Source organism: Dermacentor variabilis, chromosome 11, assembly GCF_050947875.1.
Source record: "Dermacentor variabilis isolate Ectoservices chromosome 11, ASM5094787v1, whole genome shotgun sequence".
Classification (NCBI taxonomy): Eukaryota; Metazoa; Arthropoda; class Arachnida; order Ixodida; family Ixodidae; genus Dermacentor; species Dermacentor variabilis.
Genome location: NC_134578.1, coordinates 37,002,447 through 37,025,116, shown reverse-complemented (window position 1 = coordinate 37,025,116; position 22,670 = coordinate 37,002,447). Strand labels below are relative to the sequence as shown.

At 45.7% G+C, this 22,670-nt stretch overlaps 1 protein-coding gene across 1 annotated transcript in view; it reads left to right on the top strand.

Annotated features, from left to right (window-relative positions):
* Nucleotides 1-226: 226 nt before the first annotated feature.
* LOC142564327 (alpha-parvin-like) overlaps nt 227-22,670 on the top strand; it is a 35,984-nt gene continuing 13,540 nt past the window's right edge. Inside the window, exons 1-8 of the mRNA XM_075675295.1 lie at nt 227-1,440; nt 2,383-2,734; nt 9,195-9,619; nt 11,549-11,808; nt 13,415-13,504; nt 13,732-13,905; nt 15,476-15,619; nt 19,867-19,982. Coding sequence (XP_075531410.1) covers nt 1,400-1,440; nt 2,383-2,734; nt 9,195-9,619; nt 11,549-11,808; nt 13,415-13,504; nt 13,732-13,905; nt 15,476-15,619; nt 19,867-19,982 — 1,602 coding nt within the window. The 5' untranslated portion in view covers nt 227-1,399. The remainder of the gene's footprint in view (nt 1,441-2,382; nt 2,735-9,194; nt 9,620-11,548; nt 11,809-13,414; nt 13,505-13,731; nt 13,906-15,475; nt 15,620-19,866; nt 19,983-22,670) is intronic.

Below are 22,670 nucleotides of genomic sequence, written 5' to 3'. Positions count from 1 at the left end.
TCTTGAAAGGTTACACAACACCCGATAAAGATAACACACCAAAACATAAGAAATGGGGGGGGGGGGGTGAGAGCATCACGCCAACGCACAGCAGTCGCTGCCGAGTAACGAGCTCTAGTTCCGCCAGCGTAACCCCTTACGGCAAAGCTGCAGGAAGTACGGCCTCGCCCCCGCCTGCTCTTCTCGAACAGGAAACGTCGCCCGTCCCACTACTTATCGGCGTTCATTTCCTGGCCCCGAACAGACGAACAGGGAACGTCAAGCGCCGACATTGGAGCAGGAACATTGTTCTGGGGACCCGAACGCGCCGAACGGACGCACCGAGGGCAACGCATTTGATCCGCGTTTCGCCGAACCGAAGAAGACTTCTGCAACCTGGCGGTTAAACTCGCGCTTCAGCAGTGCCATTGTGTGTCGAATTGAAACTCTTCTATCCGTCTGCATCGGAGTGTACCACATGGTTAAGGAATATTAACCACTTCTGGGAGCCGCTGCTCGAAGCGACGCCTCAATCAACGGTGCCACCAAGCGTCGAGCCGACGCTCTTCTGATTGCCTGCGTCTGGACGTACCAAGGATAACTATCACAGAAAGAGGCAACATTCATCACTTAGGCGCGCTGCTGCTTGAAGCGACGCGTCATTCAACAGTGCCAACGAGTGTCGAGTCGAGGTTCTGTCTCTGTGCATCTGGATCTACCAAAGATAACTACCACAGGAATAAGTAATATCGACCACTTCTGCGAGTTGCGGCTCAAAGAGACGCGTCGATCAACGGGCCACCAGAAGGACATTACTATTTGAAGTGACGCGTAGTGTCACCAGGGTCTCCGAATGTCGACTCAAGCTTCTCCTTTCATCAGTATGTGAATGTATAACAATAGGTACGACATAGAGAGGTCTCATTTACGTCTTCCTATTTGTGCTGCTCAAAACAACACATAAGCAGGGACGCTTAGCATCGGTTCAAGCTCTTCTTTACGTCTGCATCTAGATTTCTCAAGTGTAAGTACCATATGAATAGGTAATATTCACCTCTTTTTCGAGTTCGAAGGAATGCTTCAGCAGGTAACTGCGCGTTTGTGTGCGTGAGCGACAAGCAGCAAACAAACAGATGTGACGTTGATCCCTGAAGTTCTGCTGCGAAGTCATTGCTGCCTCTCCAAAACGTGCTTCCCCAGTACACTCTGGTTCCAGTGTTCGTTAATAGTGTCAAAGTTTGATCCTGTGATTGCCGTTCGTTTAATTCGACAATTATACGGAAGTCTTCCAGTCCACGGGAACATTTGCTCACGTCTTGGCGTCTGGACTATGGTTCCCAAAGCACAAGGTGTTGTGATATTTAAATAGCAGTGCTCCGGGGTTCTGCTTGAGTGTCCGACATCGTCACAGCGGTTCTTCATGGATTACTGTCATCGCCAAGCTATGGCGTCCGACCAAAGGTAATGTAACTCATTTTAGTGACGTAGCATAGCTCGTCATTTTAACTCCAGACCCTTAATTATGTCGTGCTCTAACTGCGTCCCATTTTTGGTGGGAATATAAAACTACCCTTACTTTATTTTATGCTCAATATTTTTAAGAAGTCGCATGAGTACAATAAAATGCTTGAATGCTAGTTTGAATGCTAATTTTAAAGTAGGAGATTTAGCAATAAGGTGACAACGCAGTGAATCCCAATCAGTAATCGCATAATCATGTATATATAGTTATGATAGAAAATCAGCTAAGCCAAAATTACAGCCTAACGTCCTGAAACTTCAGTTTTGTATGAGACACGCTGTAATGGTGGAGTGCGGATTAATTTCAACCACGTGAGCTTCTTTAACGTGCACACAAAGCACCGCTCCCGAGAGTTCTTGCATTCAGCCCTTACCGGGACGCAACAGCCGTGACCGGTAATCGAACCTGAGACCACGTGCTCAGCGGCACCTGTAAAACCATCATCACTGAGCCACCACGACTGCTAATGGCCGAACCTGGTGCACTGTAAAGAACCACCGATGGTCGTTGCAATTCCACCGTTGGAATTGGTAGCTATCGTGCCTCCTTTAACGTTGTAATTTGTCGTGCGATTGGTTTTCGCCCCTCCTATATACGCCAGTCGCAAAGAAGCGATCGCACTCTCTGCCACAAGCAATGTTCCATTTGGGCTCCAAACAAACGAAAACGACGTGACCTTATACGAGGTCGTCAAACGTACGTCGTTGAAGAAAAAAAGCCAGTCACAAAACACAAAGGACAACAAGAAAGGTTCACACCACAACCTTCATGTCCTTTGCGTTATGTGACTGGTCTTTTCCTTCAACTATGTACCAACTGGCCCGGATTTCAACACTTCTGCAAAACATACGTCACCACACGCCTTAGCGCCTCGAACGCAGGTTCGTGGAGGCGGCACCAGAGGGCGACGCCCCTCGTCGCAAGATGTCCGGCGAGGAGATAAGGGCGGTGAGCAAGCGGCTCTTCCGGCGCTCCACACTCCTGGACGCCAACAGCGCCGCCGCCACAGCCGCCTCGCAGATGGCGGCCGGAGGAGATTCGTCGTCCGACGAAGACCCGCCGCCGCCTCGCGTCGTCGGCATACAGGTGGCGCCCGAGGGTCCCATCTACGAGCTGCCTCCGCCACCACGCAAGGTTCCGCCCCCGCCGCCGGTCAGGAGGGACTCGCTGCAGGCCCCGCCGGGGGAGTCCTTGCTGCCTCCGCCTTCGCGGGAGCTGTTCCTCTCCGATGACGTAAGATACGCTGCTGTGACGTTTGGTGACTGGTTTAATAACGGCGGAAGAGACGGGAAAGTAGGCTACCAAGAGTCGGCTACCCCAGGACGCCGTTAGAAAGTAGAAATTGCGCATTCCCCTGTAACCATGTACATACATACCATAAATATAGAAGCTTCCTGAATCTGACAAAAAAGGAAAAGACGTAAATGCGGACTGCAATAAATAGAGAAGCTCTGACGACTACGAAGCACCTTGAAATAATGTTGTTTGTTCCTCAATAACTACATATGGGAAGGACATTGCAATATATGTTATCTGTGCGTGCTGACTGTGTGCAAATTTATTTTGCTTTGTAATCAAAATAGTTCAAATGTCCTTTGCATTCTTCCAACATTGACAGCATTTGGAAAGATTGGATGCGCTTTGGAAAACGAGCTATGGAAAGAATAATGATGGGTGTAACGTTAAGGGATAACAAAAGAGCAGATTGGGTGAGGGAACAAACGCGGGTTAATGACATCTTAGTTGAAATCAAGAAAAAGAAATGGGGGGCATGGGCAGGACATGTAATGACGAGGGAAGATAACCGATGGTCATTAAGGGTTACGGACTGGATTCCAAGGGAAGGGAAGCGTAGCAGAGGGCGGCAGAAAGTTAGGCGGGCGGATGAGATAAATAAGTTTGCAGGGACAACATGGCCATAATTAGTACATGACCGGGGTAGTTGGAGAAGTATGGGAGAGGCCTTTCCCTTCAGTTGGCGTATACAGGCTGATGATGATGATGATGGCGGATGCGCTTTGTAGACGATCACAAGGAAGAAGACGGAACAGGCGCCTGTCCCGTCTTCTTCCTCGTGATCGTCTACAGAGCGCATCGAATCTTTCCAAATACAATGAACCAACTTGCCCAACAACTCATTCTGCTAATTTACAATATAGCGCCCTTTGCCTACAGTACAAAATTCGAATTCTTACTCATTTAAATCTTTGGTGTGCTTTTGCTGACTGCCCTAAAAACAACAATATTTACATTGAGCCGTTCACAAGCCTGATGACTGACGGCGCAAATATTCTTATATTGTAAGAAATTATTTTTGCAAAACACTTATTCTGATTCTCGTTTTTAAGAATTTCTTATGTATGAATTCCTTATGAGTTGTGAATGCGAAAGCATTAATCTTTGGTTAAACGCCGCTGAGCAGTCCTTCCAGTTATCAACTCCTCGCGGGCAGGTGAGCGCGTTGAGGAGCTTGCCGTGTTTTGATTTGGCCTTACCGAGGCGCTGGTATAACGCAGGCCACAGCTTGCGCTGACAAGGAACCGACGGATTACACAGGCTTCCGAGGGCGAATGCGAGGCTGCCCTCTCCCCTCACGCAACACCTGACGCGCTATCGTGTCAGCAGCTGCTCTATTTCACCTGCTCGTCTCCGTCGTGGCGCGCTTGGGACGTGGCGCCGCAGCCAAGTGGAACTTGCCCGCCGTTTCGATGCTACATATCACAGATGCCGGCTTTTTCGCTCATTCAGCCATTTGACTCTTTCGCATCAAACAATAAACTGCCCATATATACCGGCGTTACGTGACCATCGTTATATACATATAGTGTTAATAAGAATCTACAAATTAAACTGAGTTAATTAACTTGCTTCTAGAACGAGATTCCGTAGTGCTTTCAAAGCATGTCTCTGTTTGACAGCGCATAATCATGGGCGAAGTATATTCGTTATAGAAAAATCGCACCTGTTCGGGTGGTTTAACTTATAGCAAAAGTGGACTCGCTGTTGATCATATTGTGTGCATACCATCAAAAATAACGTACAGAGCCGTCAGGCGTGCAAAAGTAGGTGCGATTGGAGATTGACTTTTATAGCGCAGCTCTTTGGCGCCCGTTCCTGCTTTTTGCGTGGCCGTTGAGCCTCAGCGTCGGCCTCGCCGTAACCAAGCTCACGTGCTGCTCTAGCTGCCTGCGCTCCTGCTGCCATCTGTCGCGATCGGCGGGAATCTTGCCTTACCCTTGTCCTCCAAACCCGGATTACTTGTTCTCGCCTATCCTCTCGCCCCTTTCCTACACACAGCGCCATTGCGGTGACTTCTGCCGCTGTTGCGGCACTGCCGCTGTGCCGCGGCGGCGAGTGCTCCTTCGCTGCCTCGCGCGTGATCTACGGCTCTCCGCTCCTCCGTCTGCGCGTCGCGTGGCTGTACGGATCTCAGCTGCGTCTCTCGCTTTCCCGTTGGCGGGGCGCGTTCCTCAGAGGCATTTGTCGCCTCCACTCTTGCCCTATACCTCCCCTTACCTGGTGCAGTGCCGTTGCTGTGACTCGAAAGAGAGTTATATCGTTTCGTAACCGTACTACTAATTCCCACCCAGGATTTTTTTTCGTGGGGGAGCACCCCAAGGGGTAATGTAACCTTTCTATGCAAATGAGGGGGGTACCTTTAATAAAACAAATGTGAATAACGCCCGCCATTTGCCATAAAGACGTGTGAACCGGCGAAAGAGAAATGAAATAAGGTGTGTCTCACAGGTAGTATGCCTGTGAGATACACCTCTTCTTTACTTGGCAAACAAGGAACCACATCGAATGGACCCGCGCAGGAAAGAAGCGCAGCAAGAACACTGCCAAGAACAAATAAACAAAGGAAGGTACAAAATAAAGGTTTCCATCGTCGTCATCAGTCTATTTTATGTCAGCTGCAGAACGAAGGCCTACCTATCCTCCTCAGTCCTGAGACAACAATTCTTGAAACTTTTTGTTGAAACTACTTTATTAAGCACAAAAGGGTGCAAAAGAACGTAAAAAAAAGTTGTTGCTGGTAAACAACTCTAACGGAAGGTAGTTAGTTTACTGGCACCCAAGTGGGTACTCTGGGACTTAGACGTATGGAATTCGAGCTAACAGTTTCTACCTTGGAGGCAAAGAAACGCGCCGCATTTTCGGCGCTTCACTCGTGACTTCCCCTTGCACTGAGAGTACGCCGAAAAGTACATGTAAGGCAGTTTTGGTTCTTGCGTGATGGCATCAGCTCAGACTCCACTGAAGTTCACACAGGTGAACCTGAACAAAAGAAGAAAGTTTTCGGTCAAGAAATTCTGCAGTTTAATAAAGTGAAGGGGAATATCTAATTTGAACTGAACATGTACGCGCTAAAAGATATAAACGGTTGTACGTTTTAGTTTTCTACAAGCAACGTGTGTTTGATGGCTCGTTCATTTGGTCATCACGCTCATCGGAGCTGCTGCTTTCCACATCGGATTCGTCCGAACCTTGCGCTGAGTTGTCGATCCACTTTGGGTCATCACAACCTGACAAATCATCACTCTGCTCCAAAAAAGCCTGAATTTCCTCATCTTTGAGGTACTTGACTGTAAATTCAGATTGAGCAACTCAGTCCTCAAGTGCCCATTAGGGTATCCTGAACTGCAAACACGACTAGTATCTGTGATTCTTGCGAAACTCGTACTAAACATCTCACCGCAATGACTTTAGTGTGTAATCTTTGTGATCACAGCTACCAAGTTTTTAAAAAAGTGCCGTAGGGTGAAGTAATAAAACTATACTTACCGCGCGGACAAAGACGTGCGTGTAGGCAGGAGGAAGCCATGTTTGACTCTCTATGCGGCAGCCCCGCCAAGACATAGCCCCATCTTTTGCTCAGAGTGGAAAATGCAAAGCACCCAAACAAGTAATACGGGTCTCGAAGCTAACAATTCATTTTAGAAACCATTGCAAAATTAGAAACAGAGGTATCCAATTGGGTACCCCTGGAATGAGGAGGTTATACTAGATTTCTATTGTAGCATACAAGTTAAAAAACAGCAGTTGGCAACCAAGGCACACCGACCGCGCGGGGTTGTTTTACTCCGCCAGCCAATCACACAAGCAAACAAAATCGTCCTCATGCGACCTTTTCAAAATCGTGTCGTACTTGATACCTTCGGAGGTCTACTGTTATTGGAGAGTCTTCTCATCGACGGAAACAATGAGGTGTGCAACAGACATGGACAGAGCGCATGGAGTCTGAGCATTTCACTCTTCAAAAGTCTACCCGCCGTGGTTGCTTCTAAGTGGCTATGCTGTTGGGCTGCTAAGTACGAGGTCGCGGGATCCGAGGTCGCGTCCCCATTCGAAATGCTACAACACCCGTCTACTTAGATTTAGGCGCACGTTAAAGAACCACAGGTGGTCCAAATTTGCGGAGTCCCCCATTACGGCGTGCCTCATTATCAGATCGTGGTTTTGGAACATAAAACTCCATAATTAATTAAATCTTCAAAAGTCTGCGGTACAGTTCATGTCACTGCTAAGCCCGTTTTACTCATGAAATTTTACTGCCAACTGAAATGAAACTTCGACAATAAATAGTTGCAGCGAAGCAAGCATTTTATTTCATTTCAATAAAGAGTTAGGCTTTCGCCATTCCACTATAATAGGCGAGGGAAAACCTATAAAATTACGCGCTAATAATATTATTTTGGGGGTTACCGCCTTATTTGGGTAACAGTAAAGGTTTGAAGTACGAATTGTTTGCAGCCTCGCGGAGGAACAGTGGCTGGCGGTTGTGAAGGCGTGCGCGGGGCTTCACTGCAGACTTAAGTTGTATCCGACCATAGTATAGTGTTTTGTTTTTCTTCTTTCTTATTGTTTTTATTTAGCTCTTGAAGAGTTATAGAGAAATACATATTTGCGAAACAATCACAGTTCTTTTGGATCCCTCGTTTACTGCTCTACCAAGTGAAGTGCCAAAACCAACTCGTATTGTTATTTGGGAAGTTGCGTAATGATGAGTGGCCGCCAGTCCCGTACAACCGCACAGAGCGCAGGATGCTGCGGTTCTAGACGTACTGCGCCCACCGCGGAAGGTTAGAAAAACACATACATAAGCACATAAGCACAGCAGAGAAGTGGCTACGTCGAGCAGCTCGACTGACCACTGTAGAAGTGTCATTCAAAACACACAGAATTGTTCTCCACTTCCGGCAGCGTTTTCTCTCCTTCCTTTTTAAGTAAAAAGATGTTGATCCATAAATATTTTCATAAAGGATGGTTAAATTTGTTAATTTTCGCTTTTCCTTCCTGTTTGGCTGTTGCCTTGGCTTAATTTATCAACTCGTTGCGACTCTTGTTTCTAGTTGCCAATTTGCTTTCCCCTTTCCCATTCCCCCGGTGTAGGGTAGCCAACCGGACGTTATTCTGGTTAACCTCCCTGCCTTCTTCTTTTCTCTTTCCTCCTCCTCCTTGCACAAAAAGTGCTGTATAATTAGGGAAGAAACCAGACGAGGTAACGGGTGACAGACATATTGCTTATGGGTTTAAGGTTTATTGCAGGGGCTGTTGAGGGACGCTGCTTCGCATTATCTTAATTTGCACTTTGTTTAACCCATATCGCGGGTATAGGGTTCAGACGATCTACCAGCGTCTCGGCGAGCCGCCACTCGAGGAAATAATGAAGCAAGAGCAAAAGTTAAACTCAACTGGCGTTTTGTCCGGCTGCAGCTCGCTCCTCAAGCATAGGCCAGCTGACTACGAACCGAATCCCTTTCCTGGTCCCTGGACCAGTCTAAACAAAGAAGGTTGAACTAACGAAGCAACAGCCATGCGGGTGACCGTTCAGTGGACGGTGACGACTGAACGCATCTCGAGTTAACCACGCGGGCACCGAATCGATGAGAAAACTGGCCTTCACACACCAGGAGATGCCGATAAATACCGTCATACAAAAAGAGTGAAAAAGGCCGTAAAATGTTGACCACCGAATAGCTGTCAAGTCTCAACATTGATTTGGCGGCGCTTTAGGAATGTATGTGAGGATTGGTGGCGGGGGCGGGGAGTGGGGGGCATGCCGCTTAATTTCGGGGAGGCCCGGGCACCCCTGCCCCCCCCCCCTGCTGGGTACGTGCCTGACTCTGTCAGTTTGATCAAAGGAAACTAGAGATGTTGAGCTGGCGCAAGACGCTCACTTCTTATGGAAGAGGTACGCTTCACAAACGAAGTACGCGTTGTGGCGAAGCGTTCGCTGTGTGAGTGCAGATGGTGCGGACACTTTAAAGGCCAATTGCAACAAAATCTTGGACCACATAAAAAAGCCTAATTCCAGATAGTTTAGATATAGAGCCACCCTAGTGCAAAACTTTGAAACACGTGTAGATGCGTCAGCGAAATGGCTGGCAAAAAGGTTTTTGAGGCTAAAGCTCGAAGCAACAACTCAAGAGATTGATTGATTGATTGATTGATTGATTGATTGATTGATTGATTGATTGATTGATTGATTGATTGATTTGTTTATTGGCACCACAGCTAATCATCAATCGATCGTCGACTTTGATCACGTGGATAGAACGGGCAAGAAAACGCATGAGCTATTAAACGAACGAACGAATGGGTTAGGTAATTACCGGTTAATTAAATAATTAATAGGTTAGTTAACTAATTAATTAATTAATTCGTGTTGACGCGCATCCAATTCTTTCAGGAAGACGCCAGACCGACGGCGGTGACTCCGGCTTTTCCCCTGCCGCCCAAGAAGTTTCCGAACCCGCACGCCGGTCTCCTAGGAACGACGACGGCCACAGCCGACGAGCAAGCGCTTCCGCGGCTACACGGAGGCGCTGAGCTCACAGCGGATGCTTCGGCGACGTCACCGGCGCGTCCCTCCAGACCCGGGGTAGTGCACTTCGCCGCCGCGCCTCCCACGGTCGTGCTGGTCCCCTTGAGTCCCGAGGACGTGAGCAGTCCTCGAAAAAAGTCGGCCACGCTGGGGAACTTCTTGGACACCCACGAGACCAGCTGGAAGTTCACGCCGGGCCACCAGGCCGCGGCAATACCCGGTGGCGCCGCTCCTGGCGATCATGCATCGGCGCTCGGTGCGCCCCCACGCAAGGACAGCAAGGATGAAACGTGAGTGGTTTCACAGCTTCTGTGCGCGGTTTTATCGAAGAAGTAATATTGCATTAGCGAGAGAGAAAATCGCAAGAAATGAAAGCAAGGCCAGCCAGGAGGTATCTCCGGTTGGCTACCCTGTACCGGGGAAGTGCGAAAGGTTAGAGAAAAAGAAGAACAGAAAAGAAGCAATACTGTCTCTGTGGGCGCTGTCACACGCCCTGCGAAAGCGTGCGCACGGCGAGGGTAGGAGAGGGGTAGCAGAAGGGGCAGTTGCCCCTCCCTACATCGAGAGGGCAGGGGGGGGGGCGCGAAGGGATCTAGCAAAATTCGTAAAGTGGAGCTGCCCCTGAAAATATTTTTTTTTTCGCCAACCGAAACTACCTGACTACCTTTCCGCTACAGGTGCGCCTGGTAGAAAGCCGCCGAGGTCGCGTAGCTTCAATGAACTTCAACTCGCCTCTCTGCGTTTCTTTGTGTGTGTGTGTGTGTGCGTGTGTATGCGTGTGTGTGGGTGTTTGTGTGTAACTGTCGCCACGTCTCTCGTTATCTAATGCGCGGCAACTTGGGGCTCCGCGCTGCTGCAGCAGGGATTGCATGGGGTTTAGGCAAGTTTATTAACGGAAGTCGCGGCGTCCAGATGTGGAAGGAGGTGTATCGGCAATGGGCCTTGCCCCCTCCCCTCCCCCCTCCATCTATTGAGTGACCGTGTACCCATCTACGACAGTGTCAACATCCCACTAAATACATTTTACGTCATTAGAGACTTTTAGCTTGTACGCTATTCCGGTAAACGGGAGCGGTTTGGGCGGATTACCGGATGGTCGGGGCGTAAACGTGAGCGGCCGGAGCGGTGAAGCCGCCTGGTGTTTTAGAGCTCAACCAGATAAACGCATAGCTAAAACTGCAGTAGCTCACCATATCCTGCTTCGCCACTCGTGCAAATTTTTGGCAGCGGCGTAATTGTGAACACGACTACGCCACTGTCGAAAATTTACGCCAGCAGCTAAGCAGAATATATTAATTAGCTCTGTGTTTGTGTGGTTGAACTTTGCGCCACCAGCTGGCGCCACCAATCTGGCCGCTCACGTTGACGCCCGCGCTTGCCCGAATACCGGACACGCTAAAAGTCTCTATTAGTGCGATTTTTTTTTTTCCGGAAAGGGGGGCGCGGATAGGATCGTTTCCTGTTTCTTGCCTATAGAGGTTGTTTCATGCAGGCAGTTTAGCAAGTATAAAATTCAGTGTCCTTCCACTCTGTGAAGGATGACCAGCGACGCCGTTTATGTGGGCCTCTTAACGGCGAACTGCACCGCCGCCGTGGGGCGGCCCGGTATTGTACTATCTTCGGGATCGGCCCACGTATGGGGAGAAAGTCTCGGTCTACACGGCTCGATAGACGCACGCAATGTTTTCGAGAATCTAGCCATATAAAGAAGCTTCGCTGTAATAATGCGGTCATATAAGTCTTACAGCACTGGTCTCACTCCGCGCTTCTCACAGTGCAGCTAATTGTTCTTGATCTCAGACGCTTTCTACTGAATGTAACATGTATAAATCATCCATATTTTCGCAAGACTGTCGGCAAAAGCGGATGGGGTTCTTATGCAAAAACGCTTGTGTACTTAGATTTAGGTGCACACTAAGGAACTGCAAGTGGTCAACATTAACCTGCATTTATATTCTCCCCCTGCCCTACGACACTTTTCTTAATCAAATCGCAGTTTTGGCATGTAAAACTTCGGAATCTGTTTTTCTTTTCTTTGAAAGGGGAGTCTCCCGTCGCAAAGTGCGCAAAACCATACAATGTTCGCGCGTCAGTGAGCAAATTATACAATCGTGGCAAGAGCCTGGAACTTTCTTTTCTCTATAACCCCACAATAACTGCCAGTAACGGCCGCCCGATGTGTGCTGCATACAATCGAGCTCTGCCATGTCTTCCCCCAGGATGACGTCGTCCTCCGACACCGACGATTTCGAAGACCTTCCGCCGCCGCCACTGCCGGAGTGTGGTGCCGAGGACTCTACCGACTCCAGCGAGAACATCTACGAGGACATCGGACCGGTCCGCGTACCGATGGATGGACAGCGGTCACCGCAGATCAGCGTCGCGACCCTGTCGTTAGTTCGGCCTCCCAAGAGCAGGAAGTTTGCCCGCAGTTTGCACGACGCACTCAGCGCCCACGCGGATGCGTCCAAAGCAAAAAGTAAGCGGGGCACAGGCCCTTGTAATGGCGGACTTGCGTGCTTCGTCTCGCGAATTCTTTGCGGCGAAGCGAATGCTACGGATCGCATCAGCCAATCAGGGACGAAAAACGGCTGCGCGTTTCAAAGAATGATATCGCTCGCTCATTAGGTTCAGTTGGCGGTGGAGTACGGGGCAGTCCCTTTGGATAATATCCCTAGTTGCTTCGAACGTCCCTGAGAAAAATGCACTACAAAATGGTTGTTAGGCAACCTTGTTGGTATGGCGCCTGCGTCGTCCTCAATTTCCCTTGTCTTAGTCCCGTTCTTGGCCTCTTGGTCGCATTAAACCACATTATACGACCCTTATAGCTTTCGCTGTGCTGCAGCTGTTTAAATGAAGGTGCCCACAGCAGCGGCGTAGCCGTTAATGGTGCGTGGTTTGGGGTTAAGGAGGTGACAACGGTATAGCTCTAGCCAATAAAGATGATCTCTCTCTCTCCTCTGAATCGCATTCCGTAGGAATTGTGGAACTGCTTCGTCGCAAATTTGCCCTTCTCTTTATTTTCATGGTTCTGAGATAAGCAGAACAGCCACGAAAGGGCGTGTGAACAAGTTTCCCAGGCTGTAGTATCTTATGACTTCGCTCTCCATGGCTTGACGTAAGAAATTAGGCTAATTGGGCCTGAGGCTTAACACTTTGTAAGCAACTGTGCTTGCATTCATTTTTTACGACGTACTCAAGATTCGGTTCACGCGCCAGGAAACAGTTTAGCTGCACAGCTGCGCCAGCCTCTCGAGATTGGCACACTTCCCTTGAAACAACCGCGCAATGTTCTTACTTTCCTAGATAGCACCTAGATGGCGCCGCCTGTCCAATGCGTTGGCGCATTGGATGGCGTGTATGTGTGCTATGGCCTGAAGTGCCGACCGCGTAGGTGTAAACTCGAAATGGCGTCCCCGCGGCCGAAGTCACCCAAACCTGCCACTCCTCAGAAGAAAAAAGACGAGTCCTTCTTGGAATATTTAGGGACGCTTGGCAGGAGGAAGAAGATAAAGGAAGGTAGTAGCTGATTCATTCATTTAAAAAGCCGCCTGTGCCGTGTTATCGCTGCTAGCAGTCATAATCTAGCGATCGTATGAACGTGCTTTCTCTTTCGTGACCATGTATGGTCGTGTGCCAGTTCTTGGCTAACAGCACTTCTCTTTAATTTTGTTCCCATGTTTCTATAGGTCCCAACGTAGTCAGTACTCGTTTAGAGTAAGAGTCTTTGTAAAGCATAGTGGTACGTTGATGTCCTCGACTTCTTCTCGCGCCGACTGAAACTTTTGCACCACGCCCCAAAGCTAGACTGTTTTGCTCCCTGCACTGCAACAGCCGTATTTATGTTGACAGACCGCGTGGGTTTATAATCTAGATCACGTGAAATATTGTTGTAACTGCGCGACTTGTAGTGAAAATCGTGCGCTCTTTAGCAGTTCTGCCGTTGGCATGGTCATGTATGTTGTTTATACGAGTTGCTCGCAAATAAACGCGGTACTCGTCAAATATCGGCAAACCAACAGTGTGTATAGGAAGAACAAAAAAGCAACGTTGATCTGAATCTTGAGACTGTGTTGTTCGTGCAGTGGTCGAGCTCCAGGAAGAAGGGAAGAATGCAATCGACACGCCTGGAAGTCCAACCCTGCCGGAGTTGCCCCCGCAGGATTATGTCCTTGGTATGACAGCTTCCTTTATGTGATTTTGGTCATTTAATTTGCTGCGCACACTGGCATCCCTTTTTAAGGTCGGTGTGAGCATTTCGATAGATACTGATATTGCTTACGGGGAAATGCCTTTGTTGGAACTCGAGTCATTTCTATTTGTCGTTCAAGTTTTGTAAACTCTGTCTTGAACGTTTACCGCCACGGGCAATTATGGTTGGGTTTTTTTTTTAATTGTACAGACGAAATGGAAGAAAGGGCCATGATTGAACCACCATCCTATGAGGACCCAAAGTTTAAGGAACTGATAGCTGTACTCATTGAATGGATCAACGACGAGCTGGCCAGTCATCGAATCATTGTGAAAGATATCGAAGAGGATCTCTTTGATGGACAAGTTTTACAGAAACTTCTCGGTAAGCACATTTGCCCATTCTGAAAACTCTCAGAATTGGTTGAGATAGCTCTAGGGACATCTTGCACCTCACATGACAACCATCATGTATTGTCATGTTGCTCTCTCTGAGGAGCTTTGTACACATATTACAATGAAAGGGGACCTACATCACTTCTTGAACATAGTAAAAAAAATGTTGCTGATCATCTTAGAGGCTGCTGTGAACATGTGAGTTAAATATTACTGCAGTGTTCGATCCGTGTTTGATCCAATATTACTGCACGGTTCGATCCCGTGCATTCGGGCTTAGCAGCACAAAGTCAGTCACTACACCATCATGGCAGGCTACTAATAGCCTAATGTCAACATTGCATTGTTAATTAAACACAGGAGCAATAGCCACTGAAATTTCTGAACCATCATGACATGAGTGCAGTACTTTGTGATGAATCACTCCGGCACTTTTGTTGCCTGATTGCAAAGCACTGTGGGCACTGCAGCAACATGGATGGCATGCATTTAAATGTAAAGGATTTGATTTCCATTTCTTTCATCCACTGTGCATTTCATTGAACTCGCATGGTACACATTAAACCAATATGAAAAGGAACATCTTTTACCTGAGGGAGAAAGGCCTTCTTCCGAGAGGGAACATCAAATAGATAATGACGATAAGCTCATTTCTGTCTCAGTCTGTTAAACATACTTGTATTTTACTATGAAGGGAATGGTACCATGAAACAGTTTCTCAAACATGAGATCTGCCTGACGTATTGGTGCAAGTGATGTGCCAGCTCATATTCTTTTAGTAATTATTGTTTGATTCTTGCTTCCCTTTTATGCCGCATCCCCTGTTAATTGTAGAAACAGTTCGATTTCTGCATAAATGTCAGTGTATTTAATTAATATGTGATGAATACTTTAATTCATATGAAAATTAGGCTAATTTTCATCATTATTATCAGAGCATCTGGAATAATTAGGTTGCGAGTTCCTACAGCGCCCTCACACTTAGCTTTCTGAGCACGACCGGTTTTGTATTAACGAGACTCCAAAGAGGAGTAGGTAAAGCTAACCTGTTATTAGTCAACTACATTTCTGCAATAGACAAATGACCACTATTTGAACAGATGCTCGATAAGTCAGAAAACATGTAAAACCAAGAGGCCGGTTGTGCTGTCGCCCTGAAGTTCCTGCATCAGCTCACCATGGTGTGAAATTTGATGTCAGGTTGGTTGTAGTTTCGTGTTTATTAGTGGGAAAGGTCTACATTGTTTTGTAAACAAACCAATGACTCAACCTATCTAGCTGCAAGAATATTTCTTGTGCCAAAAGAACACAAGCAGATACGTTGAAATCTGACATCACACTGATGTACTGACATAGAGGGTTGGGTGTAAAATTCAGCAAAAGAAGTTTTGCCTTCATTTTCTCCATTGGTAGTTAAACCTCTTCCACCAAATGAATAGAAATGAGTTTTAATAGATTAATGAGTGGCCTAGACTCATTTTATTTTACTTTGTAGTGTCCTTTAACAGCTTGCGCAAAACTGTCAACTATACTTTATTACACTTTCTTTTTTTTAACAGAGAAGCTTAGTGGGAAGAAGCTCGATGTGGTAGAAGTGACACAGTCAGAAGAAGGCCAGAAGCAGAAACTGAAAACCGTTGTGGACTGCGCAAACCAGGTACTTGGACTTCCAAAGTGGGGACAGTACAAGTGGAGTGTGGAAAGTGAGTACATTTGTCCATATCATGATACTGCCTATTTTGATACTATGTGCTCCTTTATAAGGTATATATGTTACCATTATGTTTACCGTGGTGGTAGAGGTTGCAAGGACCATTTGCCATCATTGGTTTCCATTATAGAAACTTCCCATTTCTGGGTGATGATGTTACAGAAATTATTTGTTTGGTTTAGTTAATCTTCAATATAGTAACCTACAATTATACAAGATGTCAGTATGGACTATTCTAGACTGAACGAAATATCCTTGCGTGTGAGCTGCATGACTAACACAGCAATGCTCCCATGCTTCTTTCTGTCAACAGGTAATTTATTGAGGTTAAGTTTTGAAGTTATGCCCCATACTAGTTCACAATAGTTTAGATAATACTGAATGAGAGGTTGATAGGTGTGTTGTTGATGGCTGTGCTGTCGATGTGTGTGCACTCTAAATAAAATACTTCTTTGTAACCAGCAAAACAAAGGTATGCTGTAACATAAAACATAGGAGCATGAGCTAATGTCTGTGTAAGTGGACACATGAACTCTAGCTCTTAACCTACGATAATGCGGTCATGGTGCTAAACAGCCAACTATGCACAGTTGTACTGAAATTTACTGGCAAATGCCCATAGGCAGAGCAGCCATGGACAGAATCCTAGTGGTCATTTGTTTGAGAGTCTTCCTTTGGAGGTAACATAACACTTACCTGCATACCTTAGTGCTACACCATAACACTGCATGCAAAAAAAAATAATTCGCATATTTTACATTAGTGTAGGGAGGTGGGGCACTGCTTTGACAGAGTTGCATTCTGTACGAGAGGTCAGGTTCCCAGTTTCCTTGCAATTTTTTAATCAGCTTCTCTTTAATCTTAGCACTTTGCTCTTAGTGCAAAACAGTTTTTGACACATGTCCAGGAATTCTGGACATTGTCCCTTTAGGTGTCTTGAGTTCACCACAGTCTACCAGTATAATTTGGTGGGAAACATTTTCAAAAATAATACTTGAGAACGCTGCCTGGATTGTGCACTTTGGCTGGTCTTCACTTCACTCTTGCCTGGTATGCCAGGGTGCACACTTTCGCCGTGAAAGCTGGGACAGGAAAGATGTGTTCAGCCTTCACCTACTCACTGTGGTCTGCACAGCCATCGCTCGTGTTCGAGTACGTATTCAAGCACCCGATGACCACACAACGCAGCAGCCTTCTTGGAACAGCTCAAATCACGAGCGCAACAGGGAGAATGCATGCCGAGAGAAACACCCGTCAATTCTCAAATGATGAGCGAGCAGTGCAACTGGCTGCCTAGGCATGTGGCGCAACTGAGAGATCAACAGTTTACGGTTCTTCAATATTTGCCATATCCGAATTGTTACTGCGTACCCGTCATCAGAATAGGCACTATTTAATAGCTGCTAATAACAAAATTAAGCATGTACCAGCCTTGCAGCTTTGCGAAGATTACTTTGAGGGTATACACTCGGCATTTATGGTCAGCTTAAGCCAAGTGAAATTTCGTTGCAGTTTGCCTTAAAAAGAGCTGCAGATGATTACGAGCTACCCTCCTCCATAACCATGCTTTTTCTCCACGACTCGTTCGTCGAGGGATCACGGCTGAGCTCAGCCTCCACTGGCTCTGCATCATGATCTGACGTCATGTCATCTACTTCCAGTTGTCTTGGAACCAGTGCGTGTAGTCTATCCAACCTCTCCACTAGCCACCTGGCCCCACCAAAAGCTATCCAAGCAGCATGCATTGCAAGCGTCCTGTCACAGTGCCAACCGTGTCCAGCATTCCAGTAACTGGTGGCGATCTGGGTGTTTTGATGGATTGGCAAAGGCGTAAACTAAAGCCCCTTCATACTACTACTGCTGTAATGAAAGAGCTTTAATGTAAACAAACGTGAGCAGCCTGATAGCCTGCACAGTCCAGCCACCTGGTGACACAGAGCTTAACCAGCCAAACACAGAGCTAATATTGCTGTAAACAAGTGTAAAACATTTTAAAAATTTAAGAATGATTGCGCTTCTGCCAAAAAACTACACCAGCAGCAAAGTAGAATGCCCTTGGTAACTGCTATATTAGCTCTGTGTTTGGTTGAGCTCTTTGCCGCCAGATGGCTGTACCATGCAGGCGGTTCACGTTTGGACCTCCGCTCATCCCGTAAAACACCTAGTTCACTTGCCCTTGCATTTACCCGAATACTGGACACACTAAGGTCTATTGTGGCAATAATCCTTCATCATGAAGTGTCAGCTGCAAGCGCGTAGATGCTGGTGCCGATTGGGTGCTGACAGCCTGATGTGCTGCAGCCACTCCGCTCGCATGTTGCCTTGCACAGGGACACGATGTCGCAGCTTGACATGTTCCCGTTCGATATAATTGCAGCTCACAGCATAAAAGGGCGATCCATGTTGCTCGTGAAAAGAAAGCTCGAGACCAACACTGACCATGCAGCTCGAGTGAACATGGAGAACATTGTAACACACGCAGACGACACTTGCTGTGTGCCTTAAGTGCTTGCATGTAGGGATAAGCTGTCCTTATGTATTCTCATCCCCTAAAATTTTTTATAGAAACAAATTAACCAACATTCCAACTATAATGAACAGAATTTGTTTGCATAATGTAAGAAAAATATTGAAGATGGGACCTGGGGTAGCCAGCCTCACCCAATTGATGCCAGTTGGGCCAAGCACACCAATTGGGATGGGTTGGCTGAAAACTCAAGCTCAGGGAAGCAGAGCTACTGGGATTGGTAGTGATGCACATTTTTTAACACCTTATAAAAAATTATGTGGAGTGATTAAATGTGTCACCCAGTGGTCGGAAGGACCTAGCCTAACGATTCAGTACACTTGTACAACATCATCAAGATAATTTCAAGGTCCCTTTAAGACTGCTATAATGCAGCAGGAAGGTTATGAATAAGTGCTGTCATTACACATTGTATTAAAAGGGCATACCTTCTCGACATTGCTAACTGAAAGTTGTTGAAATCTGGATGGCCTGTTGAAATATTATTTCAAATTGCAGTGATGTTCAACAGATGGCCTCAAGGACAATGTCCAGAATTTCTGAATATGACAACAAAGTATATGCATGCTAATGTGTTCTGCAAATATGACTTAATGCAGGAGGTTATGTTGTTAGCATAGAAACTTTCACTGGGACATCATTTCAGCCGGGTTCTAGTGACTTCATTAATTGATTGTTTTCAAATGAACTTAGAACTAAATTGAAACTATAACGTTTGCAGTCTGTTTGCACAAAAGAAACAAAATTTATATTACCCGAAATCAAATAAACAAACTGAACTGCATTTGGCAGGATTCATGGGAAATCTAGAGAATTTTTTAAATTCAGGATATTGGTAAACTGGTCTCGAAGGTTGGCAATGCTCCTGCAACAGCTAAAAGGGTTATGAGGGAAAAAATGGAGATGGGCAGGCCATGAACATGTAGGTTGTATAACTGGTGGCCTATTATAGTAATTACAGTATGGCTGCCATGAGGAGAGAAATGCAGACAAGAACGGCAGAGAATTAGCCAGTGTGATAAAATAACAAAATTTGCAGGCAAATTTTCGGGTAATTGGAGATCACTGGGAAAGGCGTTCATACAGCAGTGGACATAAAACAGGCTGATGATCATAATGACTATTTGATAATGACCCTGTTAACCTTAAATTTTAGAAAGGAATGTTGCCATTACTGCTTGCTCAAAGGTGACACATGACTCTGAACACAGGAGTCCTCAGCTTGACCTCCGAGATTATGCGTTGCCTGCAAATGCCCACAGAGTGCTGAAAAATCTTGGAGGTGACATGGTGTAGCCTAAATCGTATCTGATAACCACCAGAGGCATATTTCATCTGCTATGGTGCTTTTTAAAGACTGAAAGACTGATGAAGAAAATTATACCATTAGTGACCGTGCAGTTTGGCCAAGATTACTTCAGTATATGTACTACCCATTCTACTTAACTTGACCAAAAGACTTAAGTGGTAGCATAGCCTATTTGGCAGAGTTGGGGGAAAAGGTTGGAGCAAAGACATGATTGTGATTTTCAAGGCTAGGTTTGCTGTTTTTGTAAATTGCTGCTCTGTAAGCTGTTTGCTTTCTTTCTCGGCTTTATTAGAGTACAACTTTAGTGCCAGAAGTACATAGGTTTTTCTTTTTATTCTTTCTTGGAGCTTATACATGTTTCAGTAAATCACCACTTACTAAAGCTCATCTCTGTTGTTCTCAGGCATCCACCAAAAGAATGTGGTGTCCATCATTCACCTGTTGGTCGCCCTGGCTCGGCACTTCCGAGCACCAGTCAGGCTTCCAGAAAACGTGGTCGTGAATGTTGTTGTTGTTCAGGTAGGAATGGGAATATTTGAGCACATTTTAAAAAAATAATCTCTCATCTCAAGGCACGCTAACAGAAAGCATTAAATCAGCTTGAGCAGTTGCATAAACGCAGTGTACCTTTGTCTATGTAGACTCTACATGCATTTCCTTTGCTAGAAAAGATTGATTATATGTGGAGAGAGTGAGTGAACGCAGTGGCCGCGTTTCAGGAGTGGTGGAATGCATAATTGCTGGTGTGTGTTGGTTTAAGTGCACATTAAAGAATTCCAGTTAGTGAGAGGTAATCCCAAGCCTTTCACTGCAGTTTCCATCACAACCCCATTGTGCAGTCTCTACACATTTAACTTCAAATTTTAATTTTAAGGATGAATTTCCTTACAAACATTGTATCCAAGCCACAGCACACTGATGTGAATTTCATGACGGAAAAAAGGACTGCTAACAAGACAGGGTTACTAAGAGAGGATGATGGCATGAGCACTTATTCACTGCTAGTCTTTTGTAAAGAAATACAAACATATACAATCAGGATAGGTATAGCAAAAAAAGGTCACGTGGTAGCAGTGTCATAACAATGAATAGAAACTATTAAAGTAACTTGGCAAGTGGTTGTTAGGAATATAAACTCTTTATAACAAAGTTGTACTGCTGCCTGGCTAACACGTGTAGTGCCTTTTCTTTTGATGTGAAAGGCCTCAGTAATTTTGTGCAATGTCTGATTAGGTGCCTAGCCATGATGGTCGCCTGGCCCAACTTGCCGTTTTGATGATGGTCGCGTCTTGAAAGTCTGGATCACAGCCACATGCATTTGATCTTTCCATTATGCCAACTTGCCCATTTGATTCTTATGCAGTGTATATAACGATATTTTCACGCCACTAAACTTCTTTTTGTGTGTGTGTGTACGGTGACAGAGACAAAGGGCTGAGAATGTGTTTTATTGTGTCGTTCTGTCAGTCCTTTCATTGACAGTGCTGTGGCCATCAGGACACCTGCTCAACGTCACCATATGGCATGGAATCACACTAGCCAGTTTGGTCGAAGTTCACAGTGTAAAAGCAATGAAAAGAACCAAAGTGTGTGAAGAAAATATGTGTGTGATTAGAGGAAAGAAGTTCAAATGCAAGCACTGACTAAAATTCAGTTGGTAATGAATGCCCATGTTTGTGCTTCTCTTACCACTCGCCTTTATTTTTCTTTGCACACTTTGGTGTTTGGCACGGCTCTTACATTGCGAATGTTGGGCGTGTGCAAAAATGAAATTTTGTCTGCCATCACCATTTCACTCTTACCTATCACACCACCTTCCTACCCGGTAATTTGCGTGGGTGTTTATGCACGACACAGCTTTCAGGTAGTGTCGGCATCTGTGCGCATGTTTTTCAGAGGCGACAGTGGCCAGGGCTTTAGCGGACAAAGTCTGTCCATGGCTAGTGATCGGGCTGCCAGTGTTATGGAGCGAAGCAACATAAACGCTTGAGTGCAGCGGGGTCGTGCGGGGGCCCGGGAGCTTGCGTGCTCCAAACTCCTCAGTCTTACATTAAAGTTTTTATGATGATGATGATATCTTGTGCATCTCAAAGAAGTTCTTGAGATGGCAGCATTCATTGGGAGAGCCTCATGCTGTCACTGTAAAGGGATTCAGAGCCAGCGGGATCACTGAAATCTGTTGAATTCTTCTTTTTATAGGAAAAGTCAGAAAACATTTCCCAGGTGTTCATGTGTAGTTTTTAATGGAGCATAACCTTCTTTGATTCATAAGCAACAAACTAGCGCTGTGTTGATGCTTCCAAAATCTGTGATGTCACAGTTAGCTGGTGGGTGAACGTCAAAGTTTGTTGATCATCACCTTTAGCTTGTGTGTGTCGTCTAGTTCTTACATGGCCCCCTGCTTATGGCAGGGTTGACCTGGTCAAAATATCAGAGCTGTTATTGTCATCATTATTGATGAGCAAATATTCAAGCTTTTGAATGCAAATCAAATACTACGCAGTAGCTATTCGTATTCGAAAAGGAACTGTTCGCTATTTTAAAAAATTTCAACCTAACCAAATTCTTGCAACAGCCAAACGTTAAAATCTGGTTACTGTTTTCCGTCTGCTAAACAAAGTATCGCAAATGATCAGAAATGAAGAAAAACACAATTTTTCGAAGCGATGCTGAAACCAAAATGAGCACTGCAAGGTTTGTTTCCAATTTTGTGGGGAGTGCCTACACGGTAACCTGTGATATTTGCTCGGAGTCTGTCATTTAGTGTTTTGTCAGTTTTGTCAGGTAGCAGTTTCTATCTATTATACTACAACCTATGATGTTTGCTTGCAATGGATGTTCTACGTGTGCATACAGCACACAAGTCGTTTAGTAGGTTTTTTTTTGCTTTTTACACCACTTCTATTTTTTCAACCACATTTTTAGCATTTTTGAAAACGTTATCATATAGCAGCCTTTCTTAAAAAGCTTGTTTGCAGCCTGGCTCTAAAGTGGCTGAGAGACTATTCATTCAGTTTTTTAGTTACAGTTAGTGATCTTGCGTTGAAAGCTTGTCACTGATAGCTGTTTTTATTGTAAGTCACCAAAGGCATGGTACCTAATAATAAATATTACTGCTGTAAATGCATGTGTACGCATTTGACTATTCAACATTCTATTCGATATTCAATACTTACTATTTGTATTCTATTTGTACTTTAAAAAATT